At 32.6% G+C, this 18,246-nt stretch overlaps 1 protein-coding gene across 2 annotated transcripts in view; it reads right to left on the bottom strand.

The window, feature by feature from the left end:
* The window catches only part of LOC132702794 (uncharacterized), a 308,632-nt gene that overhangs the window by 83,593 nt on the left and 206,793 nt on the right, over positions 1-18,246 (bottom strand). For both annotated transcript variants that reach the window (XM_060671578.1, XM_060671577.1), the window contains one exon: positions 17,729-17,836. In XM_060671578.1, coding sequence (XP_060527561.1) covers positions 17,729-17,836 — 108 coding nt within the window. The remainder of the gene's footprint in view (positions 1-17,728; positions 17,837-18,246) is intronic.

Raw genomic sequence — 18,246 nt, forward strand, 5'->3', positions numbered from 1 at the left:
TTTAGTAGATAACCTCACTTGACGCAGTCTAGATTTTTATTTTTCTATATGCCAAGAAATTTTTGATTCTTTTTTAGATAAGATGACAGAAACGCGTAGAGGACTTATTAAAGTGTGGCCTAATGAACGTCAGGCTGCAATACAATTGGTTGAAACTTGGATGATTACGATGCTAGATGTAGCAACTCTAAAAGTGTGAAAAATTTATGTAGTAAGTTTTCGGATAAATGGTCAAACGGAAGCCGCACTATGAACGATTTCGAAACTCGAAATAACGATTCCCTCATGACAGCTGTTGCGGGACCATCGAAACTTGGGCGACCTTTCAAAAATTTCACTAACGTAAGCAAACAATCGAAACTTTTCAAAGTAAGTCCTCTCGCCAAGTAAAATACAACGGAAGAATTAATCCATGCTACACATGGAAATTTGTATATGTCTGGTAAGGGAAATGCTGCTGCAGATCTGCAGAATTTATCTTCTTTACCAGCTGACCACTAAAATGAAAAAAAAGCTAAAGATTTCTGACGTTTCTGCCGAAGTAACGTTACAAGGTCTCGTCGATCATACCGTCCGAAGAATCATTGAAGTTCAGAAAGGTGTAATGGAATACCTAAAATTGACATCTCCATCAAAAAATAGCAAAATAACGTATAGTAAAGTTGTGACAGGACATATACCCGCCTTTTGAAATTCGACTGTCATCACCACTGGAATAACGTTTCGTATTTGTTCATTGACCTTTTCTATTTCCTGTTTGATAAGAGGTATATTTTTTTACTAAACAGGAGTTTCATTGGTCAAAAAAAATTTATTGACAATGAATGAAGATTCTGCCATACTAGACCATCCCCAACATTCATTTGCAACGGAACCAGACAAACCTCATATACATCGGTCTTTGTTTCATTATTTTCCATGAATTTCTGTCTACCGCGTGTTTCAAATTCGACTTTCACATTAGGATCTCGGCAGCGGTAAGAGATACAGGGTAACTTAAATTAGAGCAAAGTTGCGCATCGGTGAGATCAACTTCCGGGTTTCGTTTTTATTTTTTTATGACTTTATTTATTTTAAAACTTATGACTAGGTCAAAATCATCATCAATGTTGTTTGTTATTGTGGCCGTCATATTGGATTTTTGCAATGTTATTATTACCTTTTGTTGCATTTGCTCGATACATTAAACATGGTGTGGATATAATAAAAGCCGCTGCGTTGCCAATCGAAATACTTTCGAATGGAATCTCGAAATAAAGAAGAATTATTTTGACACGTGAAAAGCCATACGTGATTTCTTTAAATCAAAGCAAATACGCCGCTCTTCGGTTCTTTAAGTGAAGAAGTCTTTCCACATTTCGTTACTACATATTCGATACTGAGTGAGTACCTACGTGTGTAATATTAATATCCTGAAATTATGTTTAATTTTTTTGTATTGTATATTTGGTAAGGTACCTCTTTTAATTGACGCCTTATATCCCTGCGATGTGTGAATCATTAATATTTAAATATTTTTACGTTTGCATGTTCTATTGATAGTTTAATTAATTTCATTTAGTCATTTTACAATTTATTTCGATACTTTTAAATTATTTTAATTTCGCGGTACGTTTTGAGGCCTATACGTAAGTGCATAGTGCAAGTAGTGGTTTCCGTTTTTTGGATTCAATCTTGATCGATCTATCGGTACTCGGTAGGGCGTTGCAGAAAACCCAACCCGTTTTAATTCGTCACTCGTGATTTTCTCTCTTCACTGTTGCGGTCGTTTCTATAGACTTTATTTTGAGTGGCTATAATTAACAATTATCTGTTAGTGACAATTTAGAGTGTTCCAATCGCCTCAGCCGGCCGGCTCCCCGCATAATCCGGGACTATAAATGCGATCAAATACATACTAAGGCAAGGCTTTAATTCGTCGCTTTCCTATAAAAAATATACAGTTCACTTTGTCGACAATCTGGTTATTATTAGTTCGTCATTTAACAAACATATACACAAAATTATTACAATATTTTTGTTACATTAGAGTACTCAGTGCAAAAAAAACATTTGTAATCAATATTTCGTAACATGTATGATAATAACAAATAGTAATACTTAATACAAACATTCATATAATTTGTTCTTAGAAGTTTGATTAATGAACTCGAATTAGGTTTGTTATAATTGTAGCGTCGGTTTAATAAAGGCAAAGCGCACTTTGATGCTTGATTTAAAACCGTTTCAACATCAAGAAAAAATCCGATTAGTACAATTTAACCAGGAAAATTGCATTTCAATGTATCCTGAATAAGCATTAAATCTAGGACAATTGCAGAGAAGTAAGTTATAGTAAATCCAAAAATTAATTTATCCAGCATATTAAATATTTTTCAGCACTTCATACAAACCTCCAAATTTCTCGCCCTGGTAGTTTCGGGTTGGAAATTCAAAGCCAAACGTGCGTCCCATTAAAACAATAACATAAAAACCTATGTTGGCGGTTATCCATATGCTTCCATGTAATGCGCAAAACAAATCTATATATGTTTTTGCATTTTTGGATTCGGGAGTTCATTCTACGTAGCATAGGATGATTTTTCTCTTTTTTTAGTTTTTTCGAACTTTTATTTAATTTTTGAAAACTGTGTCTAAGAGGCTGTTACCATCATAAATAGTATTTACCGGGTCACCTGATGAAACTTTTCTTTACTTGTCTAATGACAAATAGAATTTAAAGTAATAGACTATTAATTTTTTAGGATAACCTAGTTTTTTTAAATAGCACGCTAGTGGATACAAAAACTTTTTAAAACCGGTATTTTTTTTTTAAACATCTTAACACCAAAATTTTCAAAATCCGTTAAAAAATAAGCTCACGGGAAGGAACAAACCAGATAAGTAACTACATTTTTATAAAAACAAAATATTACTTGGGTGACTTTGCTTCTATTCATCTTCAAGTCGGCATGATTGAAAATTCGGATAGTTTGTATATTTTTATCTGATTATCGACCTTGTTGTGTTATCGATTTGGATTATCATGGAAAACAATAATCAGTTTATAAATGGATAAAAAGTTTTTTTTTACAAAACTTCTGGATTCCTCCTGCGTCGGTTTTTGCTTAGTCGAAATTGCTGACGTTTCGCCAATCATCCTGTTGGCTTCTTCAGAGCTTGACTGAAACTGTTTGACTAAACCAGGATGATTGGCGAAACGTCATCAATTTCGACTATGCAAAAACCGACGCAGGAGGAATCCAGAAGTTTTGTAAAATGCATTACAGTAGCCTGGGGAAGTTTCTTTGCAAAACGGATAAAAAGTTGAGATATTTCTGATATACGGGGAATACAGAAAAAACTATCAACAGGCCCGTGGATTATATGCGGCCCGAGTTATGTAGTTAGAAATTAAACGTAACTCCCGTTATCCGGCACGTCGCCTTCTTGCGCATTCTTCCTTTAGAACGCTGAAATTGAAAATGAGAAATAAATAATAATAAATGAAATAAGTGAAGAAATGGAAATCAATGTGGGATACGTCAACGTAAATTCAGCTGCGTCGCTAAGAGAAATAGTATTAGAATTAAAGAAAACACGGTTATCATTCTTTTAAGTATAACCTTGATCGACATCTTTATGAAGCTGATTATGTAAGAAGACTTTGATATTGTAATTGGTCATTATATAAACATGACGAGAATAATAACTTTTTTAACGTATTTTGAACAATTTTTAAAATTAAATAAAAAATTAAAAAACCAAAAAAAAAGTGAGAAAAACCATCCTATTCTACGTAGAAATGATCTCCCAAATAAAAAAAGTAAAAAATATAGGGCGCGCCATTTAAAATTCGAAAGTTCCACTCAAATCGGAAGTGCAACCATTGACTACATCTTGTCAAAAAAATGGCCGTTTAAAAGTTATAGAGTGTTCCCACTTTCTTGTGTCACCCGGTATATTTATAAATTGATAAAAGTTAAACAAACCGAGAGGATAATCAGGAGGATGGATGAATCTAAGTTTTGGTAAGTTTTGGTTAGTCCGTAATCCAAAAATTGTTTTCTTTAGAGTACTTTGTCTCTTTAAAGACAACCAAATAGGTTTCACAATTTACAACGAGATTCCAAGAGCCATTGTGAATTATATTTTGCCCAACCTTTAATTAAAAGAATATCGATAGAGCATCAACTCGAAAAAATTAACAGAAGAGTTGTTTCAAATGTGTGATGGAGATTTCTAGATTTCTACTTGTGAGGGGCACGAGCAAAGAAGAATTACGGCAAACTTAATAGGGATGTCCAATAAGTAAATCGGGCACAATTTTCATAAATACGAAATAATTTAACGAACATTTGTTATTTTAAAATAAATATTTGTTGGTCAATTTTGTTTGAGGAGAGCATGTGCTACGAAATATCACGACCTATCAAATATTTTAGAGAAAATTGTCATTATTCCGGAAAGCATTTACCATTTTAATCATGTGTCAGAATATTGGTATTATAGAGGCTTTTTCGTTTGACTTGTCGCCAATTTATATATAAGAAGATGATTCTTTAAGCACAGGTATTATTAGAAAGGAAACAATATCCAGAGTGTGCACAAACGACGGCCCCTAATCTCAGCTTCCTAAGTGGTCACGTACACATTCATCAACTTTTTCTTGGGCATTTTTTGTAGTAAATAGAAAATATAAAGGAGGGAACAAAAAATAGATAGATGTGGAACAACCTATTTTTTAAAATCCAAACCTACCTAACTATTACCTTTTATGAAGTAAAATCGCCAGTTCTTCTGGCCTGGTTTGCCAGTAACGCAAGTGAATTGTCATTGCACATGGAGACAAAACGAGAACTCAGAAAGAAGTTCATAATTTGTTTAACGCAAATATCCAGAAAGACCCATTACCCAGACCCAGACCTATTATCTTATCGATTCCCTTCTACCAGTACACTGTCCTGAAAATATTTAAATATTAATATCTCCTATATCTGGCTGATTTGGATCATTTATAAATTTTCTCTCGATTTTACTCGCTGTGCATTTTGTAATGGGTCTTTCTCGATAATTTGCGTTAAACAAAGCGAAACACTCCTACCATTCCAAGTGGTACTCATCTTAACGAAATTTGTCCAAGTTGAACGGTATTGAGAAAGAGACATAAATTTAAACAACTTTTATGAATCATTTGCTTTATAAGCAACTTCTTGCCGTGGTGATATTTATATCAATATTGCAGTCAGTAAAGCATGAAATGCCAACAAATCGTACACCTTGCGTGAAATGCCGCCGTGTAAAATTTATAATTACGTTTTAATTATAGCGTTAATGCGATTTCTACGACAAAAACATTTATTTGTGGCGCCCGCGGAAACTGCAGAATAAATAAAGTCCTGCACTTTTAGGAAACGGAAATTTCACTTGTCCGAATCGGAAAGAGCGTATGACGGATTCGTGAAAAATAACTAATTTGCTGAATTTTGCAACAGAAATAATTAATGTTAATTGAAATCAAGGGGAAACCTCCGAAGAAATTAAAAGGAAAAAAAGTTGTGTTTAATAACGATAAACAATTATTATGAAAGTGAATGAAATAGGGTGAGAACTTGAGAAAGCGAGAGTATGCATATTGTATAGGGAACTTCTCAAGAGATGAATAATTTAAATAACTGTAGAAGGAAAGGCAAGAGTGCAGCACCCAGACGTATCTGCTGATTTCGATACTTATCCTTACAAAAAAAAAACAGAAGACGTATCACAAAAATCCCATATGGTTTAAATTAAAATTTCATATTCGTTAAGGATCCACACTAACAGCTAATAGTGCCGGTACATTTCTACCATTTTTGAAAGTAACCAGGTTTTTGGTTTAATTGAAAAACAATTTATTGTCGAATTTTGAAGGGAATAGGGCACGTCATTATATAATTTAGCTGCGCTGTAAATATACCTAAAATTTATTTTTTCTGAATGGTTTTCAGGGTATTATGTTTTTATTAATAAATAAAATCAATAAAAACGTTTTTATTTTCCACTCGGCGTAGGGCAGATGGGCTGTTACAACAAGACAAGTTTTACAAAAAATATCATAAATAAATAAGTAAATGAGCCAACAATAACAATAGATAAACAATAACAATATACTGTAAAAATGTAGTTGAAGTAGACAAAAACAAAAATTAAAATAATAGAACAATAATTAAGGCAACAAAATTGACAGGGCTACATTTAAGAAAAGTACAAAAATATAACTTTCTATATAATCTAAAGTTTCTTTCTAAAATTGTATTTAAAAGACTCTTTATATGAATTTTCCAGCAGGCTTATATCGGGGTATCGGTTTAGTAACTTTAAAGTAATTTTGGTCTATCGGCGACCGTAATTCTTTCAGCTTTTCATTTACATGGTCTTTGGGTTTTAGACTGAATATCCAAAAAGGGGCTAAATACAAAACTGCAATAGTATGTGTGACATAAGACCAACAATGATTTTTTTAATTTTTTTAATTTTCTGTTAAGATAATGTTTGTTTATGTACAAATTCCTTTAGTTACAATAACTTCTTGGATAATTTTAGAAACATGAGTCCTGAACCTTAATTTATTATCAAAAATACCATCTCAGTTTTATGCATTCGGAAACAACCCAGCCCAATCTTTAAAATGTCCTAAGTAAATAATGGCCGACTTATTTGGATTTATCATGAACCTGTGATTATGCGAGTATATTTTCTATTCTAAACTGTTATATAACTCCTTTAAAACTTCAGCAGCCTCATTGTGTGTCATCAGCGTACTGATGTATGATGCACTGCTCAATGTAATCAATCATATCCGAAGTGAAGATAACAAAGAACAAGGGTCCCAAAAAGACCCCTGAGGTACACCTCTGTCCAACACTAATACCTCCGACCTACTATTATCAATCTGTACTACCTGTGACTTTTTACCTTAAAGTATAGTACAGAAAGGAGAGTGACTAAGAGTGTCAAAAGCCAGTAATACTAGAGCTGTCGAACCTCCGTTATCGACAGCCAGCAGAACATCATCCAGAACTTTTAACAGCGTTGTTGCGGTGCTGGACCCCTTACGAAACCCAGAGTAATATTTTGGCAAAAGGGCATTTATATAAAAATAATGAATTATGATTGATTATGATGAATGATTTTTGTCAGACTTGACTAGGGTAATCATCATCAACATCTCGTAGACATATCTCGATATCTGTGAAGGTACATGGAGATACTAAGAGATACCAGATTTACTCATTGATTTTTAATAATGCCAGACCAAAATAATGGCGAGAATAATCCCTAAAATTACCTCTTTCAAAATAGATTCTACCACTAAATCGTACGATCTTAATAAATATATCTCTGGAAGTAGGAATTTTTCCGAACGATTTAATAAAATCAAAAATTTCACCACAGAAACTGCTACAATTCAGCTTGTACAGTTTATCTTTGATAGGCTCGATAAATCTGAGATTGAAGTGGGAATCTTTTTAGATTTATCAAAAGCCTTTGACTTCCTAAAGCTTGAGTTTTTAAACAAAAACTATATACGATGGGTGTCAGAGGTACCAACAATGACTGCGTTCTTCATACACTAAATATAGTGAATTTAAAGTAAACTTTGGCAATTTAGTGTGGAGTTATTTAGTCCTCAAATTTTTGTATTTAGGCTGCAAAATAGATAAGAAACACTTTACAGCACCTACTTTTTAAAGACCTTACCGTATATTTACTACTACTTTACTAGTAGATTTTTAAATATTAAGCAATAAGTAGCATCGCGGGTAAAAGTTACTGTGTGTGAAAAAGAGAGGCACAAACTTCGCCAAAGATTCGTGATTTGATATGTCATTATGCGATGACAGTTTTAAGCTGATTTTAAAGTATCACGACAATTTTAAAAACATAAATATAAAAGCGAGGCATTTTGATAAGATGTGTAAGAAATTTGTTTACGCTTTCCAAAAGTAACTAGAAAGCCAGAAGCCAGAAAACTAACCAATTTTTAACTTAATATCCTCAATAACAGCAACATGTCCGGTGTTTTGTTGAGCTAATGAGCGTAGGGAAATGCGTAACTTTATTTAGGTGCAAAATTCTAGATTTAGAACATTAATAGACAAAGCCATTGAAAGAAATTCCACAAATAGTATTTTCGGTAGGGCACCTACCTCATCGATCTGGATAAAACAGTTGAAAAAATATATTTTTAATAAAGTTTAAGTTAATAGTTAAATAGTACTATGAAAGAATATGGGAAGAATGTCTTCATTTTCTGCAGAAATAAATATATGTTTTTGTAAACAAGAGAAATTGTATCCTAGCAACAGGACAACACTTACCCTTAGTCTTTTTGGGTGCCCTCAGGCTAGCCCACACGTAGGCTTTGGTTTTGATTTTGTCGGTTTGCGTGAAAAAGTCGATCTCGCCACCGAAATGACGACCCTTGTTTCGCCCTTTGAATCCCATTTCTGCGCCGCGATTGTTATTGACGTCGACCACGCTGGCACCAAAAAAGGACTGCAGTTTGTGCAGGGGGCCCATAAGGACAGTCTCACGTTCGGAAGAGAAAAAAAAAGAACTAACGGTAACAATATCGCGACGCTTAAAACACAGAACGGCTCATCACCGACTGATTGTCCCGATGAATCAAGCCCGGTCGTACAGTAAAGAAAGTCGAAGCGTTTTGGAGAAGGTACAACGTAGTAATATGCGAGAGCGGCTTCGATCAAACGATTTACTTTCTATATAGACAACGCGCCAATGTTCGCATAGGAAGTGCTTCCCGCGTGACATATTATGGTGTAATTTATCTATTTATTTGTTTATTGAATTTGGGATACAAACTTACGAAAGCGCTGAAAGGCCACTAGAAATAATCATTTAATTAAGCAAATTTTTGAGGAATATGTCAAAATTTTTAAAAAATATGTCAGAATTTCTGAAAAACATATCAGTGTCTCGTTGGTTACATCGCGAACTCGTAAACAATGGGTAATCTTTAAACTGGAATGACTAAAAACCCAAATATTATGAAAAAACAATATTTGTTTTGAGTTTTTTTCATTACTATGACCAAAATTTTTATTGTTAAATATCAGTTTTTGTTGATCCCCGTATTTTTTAAGTATTCATGAAAAAAAAAATTAATTCAAAAAAGTTCAAAATTTAAAGTTTTTATTAACACACATTAACAAACTTTCTAATATTAATGAAATAAAATTAAAACATTAAACATTAAAACATTTTGACTTATTTCTCATAAATTCTAACACGTTTCTCAAAAATTTCAGCTCGATCTCAGAAATTCTGAGCTATGCTATGATTTGTGACTTATTGTTAAAAAAATTACCTAAGTTAATCTACATTTTATTTTTGGTGGCCTTTCTGTGCTTTTGTAATTTCCATAGGTACATTTCAAGATATTCTTCGAGTGCTTAAGATAAATTTCAAGGAAAACACTTTATTATAGAATTCAGTCTAGCCGACTTAGGTAGTTTGATTTCTATTTCTTCAGAAAACTTGAAAAAAACGAAGTTTTTTTGATATGTTTGAAAATAGTCACATTTGTCATTTGCAATTCAGGCGGTAGGCAGGATTGTGAGAGACGTAGTGGAGGACTTTGTGTGGGTGGCATCTAGCTGAATTGACTTTGTGTGACCTGAGCACGGCCTTCCACTGTATCTTTCATGAAATATGCGTCGTCTTACTTAAAATTTTTAAAAAGTGTGTCTCTTATCATAGTGAGGTTTGAGCCCTCAAAGAAGTAGAATTTGGGGTCCCTCAGAGTTCAGTCTTAGTTTCTTCGTTATTTGTCATCTACATTAATGATCTCCCCGTTCAAGTGTGTACTGCATTGCGATGATAGAACTTCTGGGAAAAATAAAAATGAGTTAAAAGAAAATACCGAGTACCTAGAAAAACCGGCAAATACGTGGTTTGAAAATAACGGCCGAAAGCAGAAACTTGATAAAACCCAACACCTAACTATCTCAAGCAATCGATCAGCAACTGATGGTAGTTTTGTTAGCTCACATGATGTTGTAATTGATAACAAGTTAAATTAATCAGAGCCCATAAAAAAAGGCAAACTTAGTTCAGATCTTTTTGTCTTGCGAGAGCTCGAGAAATTGATTGATTCTGTTTTTTACGGAGCAGAGCTAAATAAGGGGCATAAACACCGTCTTCGAAGACTGATTCCCATATTGGTGACATATAACAAATGTTCGGTTTCGTGATTGTGTTTGGCAACAGCTGATGAGTTTATTTGTCTGGGTCGTGAGGCTCTTTCTTTGAGCCTAGCTGATATTTTTCGTCCGGTCTCTCCAATGGATTCTTTGCCGCATATGCATGGAATGCTGTAAACTCCAGGCATCTCAAATGGAATTTTGTCTTTGACGGACCGAAGATGTTGAGAGATTTTTGGACAAGTGGTAAATCTGGTTTTGACATTATAATTCTTTAGAACTTTTGAATTGTGGTCAGTGATGTTTTGAATGTAAGAAAGGACCACAGAAGCAACTGTAGGATTGCTTTAGGCCTCATTGCTATTAGAAGGTTGTGGTGAAATGTATTTTGTGATGGAACGCTTAAATCTTTAATGTCGAAATTATTAGAGAGAGGAGCAGAGGTAAAGAGTTTTAATTCTGGTTCAGTGAGTCGGGGTGAGATAGTTTTACGGCTCTGCAAACAAGAGAGTTGATAATCGATTATTTTTGGACCGGATGGTGATGTGACCATGCATTAAGGTATCGGTCTGTGTGCGTAAGTTTTCTGTAAATGCAATGACCCAATGTTAGGTCTGATTTTGTATTGATAAGAATATGAAAGAATTGAAGTTTATTATTAGTTTCCAACTCAATGTTAAAACGGATGTTAGGGTGTATGGAGTTTAAGTGTCTAAGAAAATCAACTAGGGTTTCTTGACTATTTTAATTTTATTCGATAAAACTAAAATCCTTGCATGTAATCAATTCTTCTACCAACAAAAAATCCGAGAGTCTATAGAAATCTAAAAACAACCTAACAATCTTAACTGTGACTCAGTTCTTTATCTGTCATTAAAATGTGAAACGTCAGCAAGTTCGACTCAGCAAAAACCGACGCAGGAGGAATCCAGAAGTTTTGTAAAAAGTGTTACAGTAGCCTGTGGAAGTTTCTTTGAAAAATTATGTATTTAATTCTTACTAATTGCATTTATACTGTTGCCGAGCATATAGATCCAGGCTAAATCTAAACACTGACTTCGTCATGGATAAAATTTTATTAATAATTTCTATTCTTCTTTTACATCGTTTGTATTCTAATTTAGTTTTATGTTTTTTACTCCCTCTCCGTTTATCTAATTTATAGTGTAACTTTTTGTTTTAATTGCTACAATTACTTTATTGTAAAACGTAGTTAATAACATCTTTTTTCTCATTTCTTGTACTTTTGCAACTGTTTCCCACTCAGATATGTTAATTTGTTTTTGCAAAATTTACATCGAATCTTAAGCAAGTTAGCATAAATTTTTTTTCGAAATGAAAAATTGGAATAAAAATAAGGAAATTAGATGCTGTAAGATATTTATTGGATTCCCTGCATAAACAGAAACTATTTTCATTGCACGCACCACATTCAAAAAACAACTTTTGCATTAAACATTTTTGTTTGAAATAGGAGAATACATAAAAGAATACAGATATAATAGGATCTCACAATGGTGAGATACCCAGTATAGCTTCAGGTAATTTACAGCTTCAGAAGATTCGAATTTGAGCACAGTTTGAACAAGTACTCGTATTAGTAGTTCATATCTAAAGTTTGAAATACAATTCCTGGGTATAAAACATCAAACAATACGAAAACGTGTTACCACAAAAATCATAATACTGGGACCGAATGTCTATTGTACAAGTTTATTTGTTTTAACCAGAATGTCGTTTTGAAATGCGTTTTCAGCGTTCGCATAAGGTGGCGTTATCCCAGGTTTTCACTTTTCATTATTTCCGACGAGCAATAAATGGTATTAATCTGTCTAAAACGTTTCTTATTTCCCAACCCTAATTGTTTTAGTAGGTGTGTAAATGTGGCAGTTATTAATTTCTCATAGCCGTTTTTTCGTTATACCGAGTGGACTCGTGTAGATGGCCTATTAAAAGGATTTACTTTAATCTTCTGAATATTGGTATGAGTATAAAGTGTGTCCGAATAGTGTGTCAAAGTATTATATATCGTTCATTATTTGTTTTAGAGAAAAATGGTAAATACAAAAGTTATTGATGAGACTAAAAAAAACAATTTACTGTTTAATTGTCCTTTCCATTAATTTAGAAGCCCAAAAAGCCCAAAATATTATTGAGCTATAAAATAATGTTTTATTTGAATAATTTTTAATATTTTTTTATTTATTCAAAACCTGTCAATTTTGCATTAGTTTTCTCAATTAATTTGTTATTAGTTATTTAACTTGCAACTCAACCACGAATTTGTTTTTGGAATAAATTTTTATTATTAAATTATTATTATACAATAAACAATAAACCTGCAGATATGAACTAAAAGCCCCTCTTTCTGGGACAAATAGTTGGTTTTCTTCTTGATATCCAACCGGCAGATAACAGCCTGAAAACTTTCTGCCTCAAATAGTTGCCCATCCTCATTAGATTCCAGTCAAAATCAGCTTTTCCGACATATATTGTAACTAAAACCACATAAAAATTGCAGATACCATCAGCTTAAAATGTCAGTTTCTGTTCCTAATAGTTACCTTTTCTTTTCAAATTCGATCAAATAAAGTCAAAGTCGGTATGAACTTAAGACCCCTCTTTGTGGGACAAAGATTTGGTTTTCCTTTTACAAGCAACAGTATCCCGATAAAATTCAGCCCTGTAAAAGGACTCTTGAGAATTTGATGAATCGTTTTACTCGAACTGGATGGAAGTGTTGCATATGAAAAAAACGAAAGAGTCAAGACTGTAGTGAACAAGGAAAATGAATTTCAAGTATTACTCAGTGTCACAGAAAACCAACATGTACCACTTCAACAAGAACTCAATGAAAATGATTATCAAATTAGATCAACATTTTGTGAATGGGCACAAGAAAAAACTTTTGAGCAAGATGTTTTTTTTGAATATGTGTTATTTACAGATGAATCGACATTCCATAAAAAAGGTGTTACTAGGCCTAATTTACACTATTATTCTAGCAATAGACCCAATTTTTTGATAATACACAGTCAAGACAAATGACCTTTAAATATTTGGGATTCTTCATCTTTGAGCAAAGGTTGCAAAATATGCTAAGAAGTATTCTAATCGAAGTGGGGCATAGAATGTTGTTCATTCATGATGAGTTCCTGCACATCTTGCCTATAAAAACATAAACTACTTAAATAATTTACTTCTACACCCTTGGACGAGTGGTCCGATTAGATGACCACCTAGATCTCTTGATCTAACAAAGATAGACTATTGAAACAGAGGATAAAAGAAGTCCTTCAAAGTGTTAGTCATAAAATGCTAGAGCGAATACTGCCCAATCGTTTAAAGACCGTGCTAGAGCGCGTATCGAAGTCGCTGGGATATATTAACAGCAATAAATAAAGTGAAACTTAACTAAACAGTTCTTTTTTGTCATGCAGTTCCTAGTTTTTAATTAGATTAGATTTTAACAAGATAAATAATGAACGATTCTTATTTTAAAAGAAAAACACCATCTAAAAATTAATAACAACCTTTTTGAAAAGAAGTAGGACATAGCAACCAGATAAGTTGTTGAAAGTGTCCTCGATCTTGAAACATACGCGCTTCTGCTCCTTTTCCCATATTATTGCATACTCTTTGAAGTATACCTTCAATGTTTTTTTTTAACGCGGGAAGCTCTGATACGACCCTTCCGATTTTCTACAGTGTTAACTGGGTTGCGATAAATCAGACTTATATGTTGGGGATCTAGGCGGTCATGTTTGAGGTCCGTTGCGACTTACCCATCGGTTATTGAATGTGTGATTGAAATATGCTCTTACTGCAACACTAAAGTGAGCAGAAATGCAATCATGCATGAATCACATTCTGTTACTATTTAAATATGGTACTTCTTCTAGCAAGATTGGCAAATCCTCTTGTAAAAATCAGCGATAATTATAGCCGTTTAGCCTTTCGGGTAGGAAAAATAATGCAATTTCCAACAATTCCAGCCCAAACATTTACCGAAAACTATTCTTGATGTTTAAATTCTACAATTGCATGGGGGTTTTTATCGGTCCAAATATGGTTATTGTGGACATTTCTGATCTGACATCTGTAAATAGAATTTCTTGGTAAACAAGGGATAATGCACAATTTTATCCAAAAACCATTGACAAAAATTAACACGCAAGAGAAATCTTTGGGAAGTAATGCTTCAACTCGTTGAATACGATATGGGTACAATAGAAAATCGTGCAAAAGTTTTCAAACCAAGACGTGCAAGATATTCAGATTATTTCCAATTTTTCTAGCACCAAGTTCAGGATTTTCATCAAAATAATTTAAAACTGCTTCTTCAATTTTTGAAGTTCTTACTGTCCGATGGGCCCACTTTATACGATTATTTACCCTCAAAGTACCTGTTTCAGTCAACCCTCTATGTACATCTGAAAATGTTAGCCTATCTGGTATGACTATTAGGAAAGCACTCTTGATAGAATCGACTAGTTTCCGATGCACTGCCATCTGCCAAACCATACATAAAATGCATATCTGCCAACTCCTCAGTAAACTCCACCATTCTTTTTTAAAATAACTATGCTCGGATATTTCAAACACCAAATTAATATGACGTGAAGAAACTGGTGTCAACACTTGCCTTAACAACAGAATTAATAATTATTACAGATACAGCCCACTACAATGATAAGAAATAATTATATATATTTCAAACATACATTTCAGAATGTACGTACTTGTTTTTTTTTTAAGTATTTGAATAAAACAGATAGACAATTACTTCATTAAGAAATAATAATGATAGTAATTCTATGCATGCTGTCATATTAACGATATTGTTATGACCAGGCAGAGAAGAGATTTTTATTTTATTAACAATTTAATTAAATTAAAAAAATCAAGAAATTAAATTTCTTTAGAAGATTCGATTAATAGTTTTTATTTTAAAAGAAATCAGCGACTCTAGATATATAGTGCGTGTGTGCCAAGTTTCATTAAAATATCTAGAGTGGTATTAAAGATATTAAAAAAATGTTTTATTTTTGAAAACTTTACCATCCTGTATACCAAAAGTTAAGACGTTTAGGTCATATGCTTTCAAACATCGCCCCCTAAATTATTGATGTTAAATGAGAAAACGCCCAGTATATAGATGTAAGAACATTGTCATATTTTGTGTTTAATAAAGGCACGGAGGTACCGAAACAGCTGTCAAAAATCAACCGTGAAAATCTGAACATATTTTGTTTTAATTTAATTGTATATTTTACCTTCTTGGTTGAGAAAACACTGCGTCCAGTTGAAAATAAAAGTCGCTTCTATTTTCAATAAAAGCCTTATCCGTAAGGGCGGTTTAAAATTTTAATTTTGCTTTGGCCTCTTAGGAAAACCGAAGTCGAAAAGCGACAAAAATACGCTGCCGCATTCATTGTGGTCCTGTTCTAAAGTCGTCCACCGGTAACGGATATAAAAGAAGGCATAAAAATATTTGATTCATATGTTTTCCAAATGGACCGGCGTTACAACGCGTCATAACCGGAAACGGCACTTTAGGCACGGCTTTATAGGCAATTTCTAATTTTATTTACAAAGCAAACCGCATACGGATTTTTATTGCCAGCGTTACTTTAAAAAACCGCGTTTGTGGCCGTACGATATTTCCTCTCGAAAACAAAAACATATAATAAACGGAATGGTGCCAATGAAAATCAGTCTCGCTTGACATATTTTCAGGAGCGCCAAAGCCAAAAGGCGGTCCGGAATTATTAATGAAAGATTCGAGTACACGGTGTTCCAAAAAACGTACCGCTAATGAGTTTAATTATTTTTCAAACGGCTTAAGACTTACTTTGTTCTTAACTTTTTTATTTTCGAATACCCATTATCCTCTATGAGTTATTAAATATGTAAGCAGTATGTAACACTGGCCAAGGGACTATAAAATATATAGGTTGTTTCACAACAAATGCAAAAAACTCAAGATGCTGAATCCTCCTTTAAAATAAAGGGAAGTAGATCTGGCGGATAAATACTGTTTTTATATCTATCTTAAAAACGAAAGTAGATAAAAAGATTAAAATATTGCTATCACAGAAATACCAAATGAGTTGAGGGTTTGAATTGGACCATCCCTATTATTCTGCACTAAATTTTAGAAAACTTATGCAATAAAATATTTTTTTTAATTTTATATTTTGTTTTGATTGTAGCTTGCAATTTATTGATAGTATTTACAGTGCCCGAATAAAATAATAAATGCAAATCAATAAATCAAATAAATTATTGCTTAATTTCACATTGATTGATGAAAATCAAAATTTTGTTTTACCTTTGGGGTCTCTCTTATTCATCGGCTTATTATGGGAATTGCATTAAAATTTTATGTTATGTAGTTTACTCAAATAGATTAATTAGTGTCAGAAATGTTTTATTAGTAAATTATAAATAATTGATAAATGTTAGTACAAAGTACAACTGTTCGACAGCATCCAACTAAATTATTTTAACTGACAAATTAAATTAAAAAGTAATAAACATATGAATAAATACAAACAAACAAACAAACAAACCTAAGGCAAAACAAAAATACAATTTTTATTGTAATTTGTTCAAAATGCTCGCTTTCTGATACAATACATTCAATTATCGAAGGCATCATTGTGTCCCTAATATGCTGCCAATGCCTGGATTATTTTTATCTCATACATTTTTTTCATTCTATTTTTTATTTGGAAATGGTTAGTGCTTTGAAAAATTGCAGGTGATAAAAGATTCTAAATAAAACATAATATAATCTTTTAATATTATTTCATAAGTTTTCTTATATTTGGTTAAGAAGGATGATAGGGGTGATCCAATTCAATTCCCTTCACTCATTGTTACAATTTTCCATTTTAATATCTATTTTCGTTTTGAAAATAAAAACATTATTTTTGCGTCATATTTGTAGCACGATATTTCTCTAACGGTTTTAATAGACTTTTAAATTTACAAATATTCAATCGTTATTATAAGTGCAACAAAATAGTTATTAGAAAAACTCTACAACTAAACATCAGCTATTTTTGTATATATTTTTTTAATGATATAAATGATGATAATGATATAAATGAAGATTAAAAAGTTTTGCTCCCTATATTTAATACAGTCTGGATCTTGTAAATCTTGTAAACCAGTAAAAATGCTAACATAATGCTAATTATATGCTTGCTTATCATTACTTTATTTTTCGAGCTGAATTTCAATTAATTTCACAAACGATTGTTGGAAATATTTGATATAGTTCTTGACATATCGGCGGATGGGCGGAACTTGAAACAACTCCACAATAAAGACTGAATTTTACTTATTACTTAAAATTACTTTAATATAGATAATTATCGCTATAGTCAATGGGATTGCTTTATATGGGCATGGGATATACGTCTTGAAAGGAATCAAATATCTTTTTTCCAGTTTAAACTCAAAATTACGCAACTGGAAAAAGTTTTAATCCGAGTTGCAAAATATAAACATAAATATACAAAAATATCGCTTACCTTTAACGTTGTTCGACGGTTTCTTTTCTTTGGCTGAGAAAATGGGTTTCTTCGTTTTTACATCGACTGCGGACGCTGTTCCTTGTATGATATTGCCATTTTTCTTGTCTGTGAAAAAACAAAATACATACTAATTTATGAAACAATGGAAATTTGTACGGTGAAACAAGACAAACCTCGCATTTACCGATTTAGGAGTACGACTCTTTAAAATCTACTTCAATTCGGCAATTCGGCCTCATAATATTTTGAAAATTTGTAGTAATGATTTTTGAAAAAACAAATATTAGCACTGACCAACCATATAAATTTTAATTAAGAATTAATGATCAATACATAAATTTGAAGTGGAATACGCCAGAAAATACCGAATAACCCAGAATTGTTGCATGTTAAATGAAAGGTGGAGGTCGATTGTTACAATAAATTGGGTGAACGGTAATTACAGCCTCGAATATAATAATGAAAAAAAAAAACACACGTAAACAAAAAACGGAATGTTCAACCCTAGAATTTTA

The sequence above is a fragment of the Cylas formicarius genome, unplaced genomic scaffold (genome assembly GCF_029955315.1).
Source record: "Cylas formicarius isolate icCylForm1 unplaced genomic scaffold, icCylForm1.1 PGA_scaffold_6__28_contigs__length_40554024, whole genome shotgun sequence".
Taxonomy (NCBI): domain Eukaryota; kingdom Metazoa; phylum Arthropoda; class Insecta; order Coleoptera; family Brentidae; genus Cylas; species Cylas formicarius.